The sequence below is a fragment of the Trichoplax adhaerens genome, genomic scaffold (assembly GCF_000150275.1).
Source record: "Trichoplax adhaerens TRIADscaffold_41 genomic scaffold, whole genome shotgun sequence".
Taxonomy (NCBI): Eukaryota; Metazoa; Placozoa; class Uniplacotomia; order Trichoplacea; family Trichoplacidae; genus Trichoplax; species Trichoplax adhaerens.
Genome location: NW_002060981.1, coordinates 262,918 through 272,140, shown reverse-complemented (window position 1 = coordinate 272,140; position 9,223 = coordinate 262,918). Strand labels below are relative to the sequence as shown.

Sequence of the window (9,223 nt, the reverse complement as noted above, 5' to 3'; positions counted from 1 at the left end):
TATATGGTGATACTACAAACTTTAAGATTGGGTAAAGATCTTGAACCAATAATTTCTATAAATATTGACATATTGCTATAGCTGATATCCCTAGATTTTAAAAGTAGTATAATGATATTATAACATTTTAAAAAAGGCTAAAATATCTATTAACAATGACAATCATTTAATGCTTTTATAGTAAGCATTTTATTCCATCAGCATGACTAATGACATAAATTATGCTGCACATTAATGCATAAAATGATATCAAGTTGTTATAAGTAAAATACCTCGTATTCATATATATGGGTGTCACAAACCAGCTTCGTGACAAGGATAACGTAAAAAAATCTCTAAATTACTATAGTCTCCGGGATTCAGTATCCCTTAACTACCTCACAAGAATTTAGACGCCTTTGATTCTACGTTAAACTCAACTAGGCAATTGAGAACTACTTTATTCAACTATCTGAGGAGCTTATATACCCTTCCACGGCAGCTAACATTCATGAGTCATCTTATTAAAAATACTTAGGTGAGAACATCTACTAACTAATTTTTCACAGTCGGACTACAATATGTCCATTCATAGAATCATTTCAGTGCACATTACAGCACATTGCAGCACAGCATTAAATTTACTGTAACATACTTATATTTAGAGTAATTCATATTGTAAGTAACTAGTTGTAATATAGTATCACTATATTATATTCACCAAATTTAGATAGCTATTTCTTCACGGTAGTTCGAACCGTGACAATGGGCAAAAATGAAAAATTCAAGATTTTTTATCCGGTACTACGCCTAATACCTGATATTTACTGCTATTACTTACAGAGAATCTAATAGTTCGAATATTTCCAGGCATACCAATTGGTTTACGACATATTGTATTCTCATGTCTGCCAAACGGCTATAAAATATCATAATTTTAAAGTAAAGTTTGAACAATCAAACAAATAAGTATGAAAATACAAATACAACTTTATATATATGTGATTTCCAACTTAGTGTAAGATATAGCTTACAGAATCTGCAATTTCTTCAGATGCGTGAGGGTATTGCAATTGAGCTTGGTTATAAAATTGCCCACTAAGGAACTATTTAATTTAACAAATTTTGTGAAAGCATAATTAGATTCAACTTTAAGACATGATTTTGTGACCTAAGAGCTACAAATCTTAAACAAAAATGTACCAATTCAGTACACTCACAGAGTTGATAACTGCAGCGTATTTATAAAGCTTTGAGGCTCGATTAATTCTATTTTGTTACCGTCAAGGTATCTATTCGTCCAATAAAATATGAGAGTTTCTGTTATCCTTTTCTTAAATAAATACTGCCTTCGCTAGTAGAAATATAAAGATGATCTGTCTTACAATTTCCTTAACGAAGTTAAGTTCTTTAACAACCCGTTAGTAATTGCCTTTAGTTGATTATTCTTAATGGATCTTTTAAAAAACGCGATCTGAATTAGTAACTCATTGAAACCGAAATTATTAATATTCATCTTACAAAATTTCTAGACCACCGAGAGATTTTGCAAATAAATTTTTGAAACTTTTCATATGACAATTATTTAAATCCCTAAATTATCACACAATTATTAAATATAAATATTCATTAGAGCAAAATTCAATTAAAACGCTCGAGAACACAATGTATGAATGAAGCCTAGATTTCAAAATAATTGTTGCTTACAGTTTGAATAAAGAAGTTAGGCCATCAAATATTCCATTAGGCAAGTAAGTTAAAGGATTGAAGGATATATCCCTGCGGGATAGGAAATATTTACTATTTAACTTAAATAATGAAGGATAATAGTAGATCCATTTTACTAGTATAAATCTCGATTTTAGTATCTCTAAAGATAATGCCAATCACTAATGATATTGTTAATATCAGGGACGGTAACAATATCAGGTATTATTACAAGAATTTTAGTCTCTGCAGTTTCGAAAATGCAGCTTCATGTATTGTTTTAACTTGATTTTGTGACATTGTCCTGAAAAAGATACACGTTTAAATAAGTTTAATAGCGTTAGATTTATTATAAATTTAACAAATATTATTCTAAAATTTGGTATAAGCATATGTAGCGGGAAAATTTCGAATTAAAATAATTCTTGTAAGGTAAAATTTGCGAATACCTTTACCATGCTACAGCATTGTTTAAGCTGCTTGCTTAGTAAAGAAAGAAATTATTAATTAATGTCTATTAATTAAAATCAATTCGTAATTTGATATACTTACAGATTTTCCAAATGGATTAAGTTGATAAATTCTTCCACTTTCAGTTCACTGATTAAATTATTTTTCAAATTGCTAGGGAAATGATATTGAAATGAATTCGTAAGACAAGATCACAAACATAAATTTCTCATCCATCATTACATTTTAATCTTAAACTAGATTGTGTTAGTAGCTCTAAGGCTTAAATATTAGTATCTTTAAATAGTCAGCACAACGATGTTACTTACAGGGAGATAAGTGTTTTCATCAAAGCTAGAAACTTTAAATCGGCGATATAATTATTTTCTAAAGATCTGCAACAGTATAAAAGAAATAGAAATTTCGCGAGGATAGATAAAGAATTTAAATCCAGATACAGTTTATGATATCAATTTAATAGCATCCAATTTAGATATGCTTTATGTATTTAAGCTAGTTATTATTATTTTAACTTACAAGGAAGTCAAGTTGAATATATTAAAAGCCATTTTATGGATTGTAGATAATTTGTTATCTGAAAGAGTCCTAATAAATATCCACCAGTTTAAAATAAGCTTTAAATTTATTCGCATATTATCTTCAGTAAAAATTTAGACTATTAGTGATACCTAATATGCATCATATATTTATCGTACATACGAGAGTTTTTCTGACAAAGTTAAACTGTAGATCTGATATATTGATTATATGAACTCTTATTTTAATCAAATTTACGCGTTCTATCAGAATTTATATCACATCCGGTATCCATCTACGCGCTATATCTTACTGAGCTAGATTAACAGCTTATTTATCTAAGTTTCATTGAATTATGTCAGCAATATTTTCTATGACATTTTTGATTAAACAAAGGCATGGCTAATACTAGTTATATCCTATACTAGGTCTTACAATTTCGAAAAATTAGGCAATTTTCTCAGTTCTCGAAAATATTCTGCGGAAATACTTCTAATTTGGTTACTTTTTAAATTTCTGGAAATAAAAATTTAATTTTATGGTAATGCTAGCTTATACCAGCACTTTGAACGGTGGCCCGATCCAGTATATAATTGTCACAAACCAGCTTCGTGACAAGGATAACGTAAAAAAATCTCTAAATTACTATAGTCTCCGGGATTCAGTATCCCTACTCACAAGAATTTAGACGCCTTTGATTCTACGTTAAACTCAACTAAACAATTGAGAACTACTTTATTAAACTATCTGATGGGCTTATATACCCTTCTACAGCAGCTAACATTCACGAGTCATCTTATAAAAATACTTAGGTGAGAACAGCTATTAACCAATTTTTCACAGTCGGACTACAATATGTCCATTCACAGAATCGTTTCAGTGCAGATTACAGCACAGCATTAAAAATTAACTGTAACACATTTATCATTAGAGTAATTCTTATTGTAAGTAACTAGTTGTAATATAATTTCACTATATTAAATTAACCAAATTTAGATAGCTATTTCTTCACGGTAGTTCGTACCGTGGCAATAATATTAACGCTTGCGATCTCTTTCACTAGCTAACCGATTTATTCTCTCACCTCTAGTATTCATTCTTAATAAATCTAAGAAAGTAAGCTACGGAATACAGTATATATCTATCTACTATATAAATGAGTATTTATCTCCTGTAGTGTACACTGTACAGTAGCGTAAAGAAATGGATCTACAATTTTTAGTGCAAACTTGCTGCGACGTCACGAGTACGCTGCTCAAGTGTACTACGTGGGCTGTACATTGTACACTTGCACTGTAAGTGGGCCCTTTTGCGTGCATACGTCCGTGCAATCATTTTAATTATTGTACATCAACAACAACGAATTAATTTTACTTATTTTCTCAGCTATATTATCTCTAGATTGAGAGCATTATCACAGTATTACTTAATTTTTAGCGATATCACTTAAAATTGATAATACTAGTTCTAATGCAATGAAAAAAATTTTAATTTTTGCTGGCATCGCGTAGAATCTAGGTTCAAATTAATTTAATAAACTGCTACTTCTGTATCTTAGCTTGCACTGCACCTAGCAATATTGGAATTTCAATTCGTTTTAAAAGTAAATTTTACTTCATATGTCGTTTATGTTGCTTACAAGCTTCTAAGTTCACTCTGCTCTTGAAAGTTTAGAGCGGATGTAGGATGAAGGTGATTTCCAGTTAAATCCCTAAGGCGACAGTTGCATTCTACATCACAATATGATCATAAAAATCTATGCACTAAAACATCGTAACTCTGGCAACTTAACGTAGATAATTTTAACTATTACATCGCGCATGAAAATTTAGAATTATAAACCAAGCCGCAACTGTAAGTTCTTAAGAGTTTTTCTGGTCAAGCTAAATAACTAACGGATTATTTAAACTCTACTGATATTACAGAAACTGCGAATGTCTTCATTTCCTATTATCATCATCCATGGTAGCCTTTATCTGTATTTTTGGCAAGCTGCTCTTGCATATCAAGAATTACACTAGATTGTAACGTAAAGGACATATTTTTCCTTCTCATTATCATATTGTTATATTAATTAGCATTAGCTGCGTTATTACTTATAAGGGAAAATAAATTTAATAGCTTTATTATAGCAGAATTACTAAATAATCGAGAAATACAGGGACTAGTTTTAAAAATTATGTAGAATATTTGTGAATTACACTATACCAATGCCAGAGTTCTCAATTTCTATTAAGAAGCTGATATTTTCGATACTTGGATTTACAATAGATTATTGTGGTAATCGAAATTCAAACTTGGAATACTCGTGAAGGGAAGTAATATTTGTTATATTTAAAACTGTAAGTAACAGAACAATAATAGATTAAAGTTGTCATATATGAATCATTGTAGATGGACGATTAGGATTGATTTGGTAGGTTATACATTCCAGATCTGCCACAGCTAACAGTTATACTGTATTAAATCATTACTTACATCGTTGTCAATCCTTTTATTTGATTCATATATTCGACGCTTTTAATTTTATTCCAGGACAAATCACTAATTACAAAGTTAGAAAAGATTAGTTGACAACTGGATTACTGAAGCGTTACAAGGTTCATTCTTTTTATTTATTAATTTTATAGGGGAAATTCACGTCCAACAATATCTAAATAAGCCGAGTTATACGTAATTGCGTATATAGATCTATTGCAATACTTACAGATTAGACGTACTAATTACTGGCCATACGCCCCAAGATATTACGTCAATGTTATTATAAGATAACCCTCTAGTGAAAATAATTTTCCAAACCACCAATGATCAATTTTTAACTTAATTATGCTACTAGGTAATAGTATAAACGTTAAGGTATTTCTGAAAATGAAAACTCCTATGGTTATAACATTATTTTAATTTACAGTGTTTTTCCTTTAAATTGTATATATAGAACAGTATCCGCTGTTATCGTATTTCCATCCAAATATCTAAAATAAATTCTAAGTCAGTTATATATAGTCCACCGCATCGCGTTTCATTAAGAACTGATATATTCTTTCTTAAATCATTTCTAACAATTTTTCCAGACGCGGGATGTTCATAAAGAATTGATTATCCAATTCCTTTATTACATTATTTCGCAGCGATCTAGATAAACACATCCAGCCGTAATAAAAGTTAATTTTAGAATTCTTCATCAAAGCATATTTAAATCTATTACAGACGTAATAATATTAGTTTATATGAAATAAATTATTTGATGATAAAGCAGAGAGATTTAACGGTTCTAATTCTTGGATACTAGCCAAACATAGTTGTTACTATAAGCTACATGCTGCTGCTACTGAACTACGATTCCAATATTAAGGTTAAGTTACAGTAGTTCTTTCATACTGATCATGTAGTGTATTATTTACAGTCTCTGTAAAGTACTATAAGTATGTTAGCTTTATAAGAGAATGTACGTTAAATCATAATGATTTGTTTTGCAAGTTACAGTTGTAAGTCGTAACCGTTCATGCATTGTATTAATTGGTATTAACGGTCTGTTGAATCATGACGGGTTACCGTTATGTCTCCAATTTAAGATATGTATGTCAATTGAGTCATTAAGTGAGTGTAATAGGAATTTTGTCGGTGACATTAAATGACCGTAGATAAGATACATGTTCAGGTGGGATTTCTTGCCTAGCTCATACCAAGAACTGTATTTTAACTTGTCATAATTTCTTATAGTACTTAAGTTAATAATATGGTTTTGTTTGACTAAGTTACAATCTGTCATGTTTGTAATACTTTAGCTATGTTAACCTCCTTTGATCATATATCTGCAGTTCACTTGTTTCATGCTATCTTATTTTAAATTTAAGCATAAAAGCTAGTTATTGCTGGTTGTTTTTGGTTTTCTTTTCTTTAAAGATTGCTAGTCAGTACTGCTAAAATAAAGTCGTAACCTAAGTAAGTTACACTTTTACCGACAGTTCTTTTGAGTCTATCTGGGAGAGTAGTTCTAGATAGTTAATGCCACTTAGACAGTTATGACAGCTGCAGTAAATTTGCTGGTTGCAGACAGACTTGTTGATGATTACAGCAAATTATTAACTTTAAAACATTAAATATATTCTAGCGTATAGTTTTTCTGTAGTTACGTTATTTTGCTACGCTAATTTAAAACTTTAGTAAGATAATTATTTATTTTGATCGCACCAACAACTCTGTATAGCATATAAAAAATGGCAGTACAGTTGGATGTTAGTATAATTTAATCGAAATTAGAAGTACAGAAATTGGTAAGTAAATACTCTAGAAATAACTGAGCAACCCAATTTTTTCTTAATTAGCGAAAAATTCTGCTCTCTTTTTGTTTCAATGCTTTCTTTTTTAACTTATATCTAGCATATTAATATCGATTTCTCTCAAATTAAGGGCATAAGCTTAGCTTCTTTACGAAACATTAAGATTATTTATCGTCTCAAATCAACCTGATTTAAAGTAACAGTATATCAATGTGCTCTAAAATTTAATATTTTATTATCTTTCTTTCTTCGTTTGTCACAATCATGATTTCGAAGAATGAAATTTAAACTAGAATGCGTACTAACAATAATGTATTATAAGAGCAAATATATTTAAATGACACAGTCAATCGAAGATTATCTATTATAGAACTATACCTGGTGATATTAAGCTATAACCTTCAGATTATACTAATTTCTTAAATTAGAAGCAGATAGTTATGCCATTTAATTTATCTGGAAACTTACAATTCCCTGAGATTAGGTATCAGTTCTGGTTCAAGTAAACGCAAAGATTGGATAGAATTCATGCTCAAGTCTCTAGATAAAGATAGAAGTAATAGTGCAAATTGATTGCTAATATCCAATTCTAGCATTTATCTTATTTATTATATAACACAATTTTATTGTTCTATTTTAGAATAGCTTGATATGTCGATGCTAATGTAAACGTAATATGAAAGGAGATCTATAGGTTTTTGGAGAAGGTTTCGTAGCTATCAGTGATTAAATTAATGCGCTTCTGTATGAAAATAAGTTCTTTGTTCTATGCAGTAAATCATATAGATAGGATAGCTGCCATACGACTGGAAATTTAGTGAGACGTGAAGCGGAAATCAGCAGTATTAAACACTTTGGAATAAAACTCATGGAGTGACCAAGACTGTAAAACTAAAACTAAAGAAGCATATTCTATAATAGTTAAAGTGTAGCAAATAATAGTAAGCAGAGTGGTTCTGTGCGTGCTATAAATAATTAATACAGTAATTTATATTTGTACATGAAAATGGAAGCTATAACCGTATCTCTGTTTTAGATTACAGCTAAAAATACAGTATAATTAAAATTAACTTAATTATGGAATTAGTAGTTGCTGACTAGGCTTAAAAATTTAAGCTTTGACTTTTTACTATCAACAAATTTGTTAATTTTTTACATTGATTACTTTCTACGTAATCGAAGATACATTGAAAGTTGCGATTGCTAAATTCTCCTATTTCAGAAAATGAATAAAGCTTAATATGGGTTCCATATATATTTATAATGACCGCATAGCATACGTATAGATAAATCAAACTATAATTATCGTGGCTTTGAGATTTGATAATAAAAATATTTCATTAAAAGCTGTAAAAATGTCCTGTAATTGAATGCTAATGACTCAAATACTGATATTAACATGACATACTGATATAAAAAGGTAGTTAAAAAATGTGTATTTTATAGCTTTTAGTTTTAAGAGGATTTGGTAAATATATCATTTAAAAGTCTTAAAAGTTTCCAAATGATTCTAGCATGACTTACATAGTGGCTAATTTGCTCACATTCCTAAAAATAACTTCTGGTAAATAGGCTAATCCGGTATTAGACATGTTTCTTTAGATTAAAGAGATGAAAATAGAGAAATTTATTAACTCTTACGAACTTAAAATTAATAGAATAGACTGAATCGCAGTAAATTAACCAGTAATCATGCGTGAAGGAAGACAATACTCTTTATCAACACCAAATAATATTTTATAGCTAGTCCATAGTCAATTTTTATAGCACCTACCAAATTAAGGCACTGCTTAGATAATGTATAAGTACTCATTTCGTAGACAATGTATTTAGAACTATCCTTCTAGAGATTTCTCTATAATAACTTGTTACGGCGTTATGTTACCTAAATTGTAGAGTTTAGAAAGTATTGTAGCCGACAGTGTCTCAGAGTTATAGTATAGGAAATGCTAGGATTTATTGTACTTACTACTGTAGAAATTAATATCCGATAGTAAATCAGTTTTACTCTTGATTTATTCAAAACATGAAAGCTATGAACGTTATTTGCAATGTGATACATTTATTAGCCTATAAGGCTTAATGATTACGTACGTAATTTAGATAAGATTGTTCTTTATAAATAAATTCATCTTTTTATCTAATCACATCATCAAGGTGTGTCTGGTATTTCTTTGTTAAGATAGCCGGTTATTTATGAGTGTATTTATTGGTTTAAATCAGTTGAATTTTAGAGAGAACAGTGAGTAGTGAGTTACTGAATAAAGTGT

At 29.5% G+C, this 9,223-nt stretch overlaps 1 protein-coding gene across 1 annotated transcript; it reads right to left on the bottom strand.

Annotated features, from left to right (window-relative positions):
- Positions 1–481: 481 nt before the first annotated feature.
- Positions 482–2,705, bottom strand: TRIADDRAFT_62344 (uncharacterized protein; the record flags this gene model as incomplete). Its single annotated transcript, XM_002118253.1, has 7 exons — positions 482–553; positions 797–898; positions 1,014–1,085; positions 2,136–2,169; positions 2,239–2,310; positions 2,466–2,531; positions 2,674–2,705. 7 exons carry the CDS (start codon positions 2,703–2,705, stop codon positions 482–484), a joined length of 450 nt encoding a protein of 149 aa, XP_002118289.1.
- Positions 2,706–9,223: the final 6,518 nt, after the last annotated feature.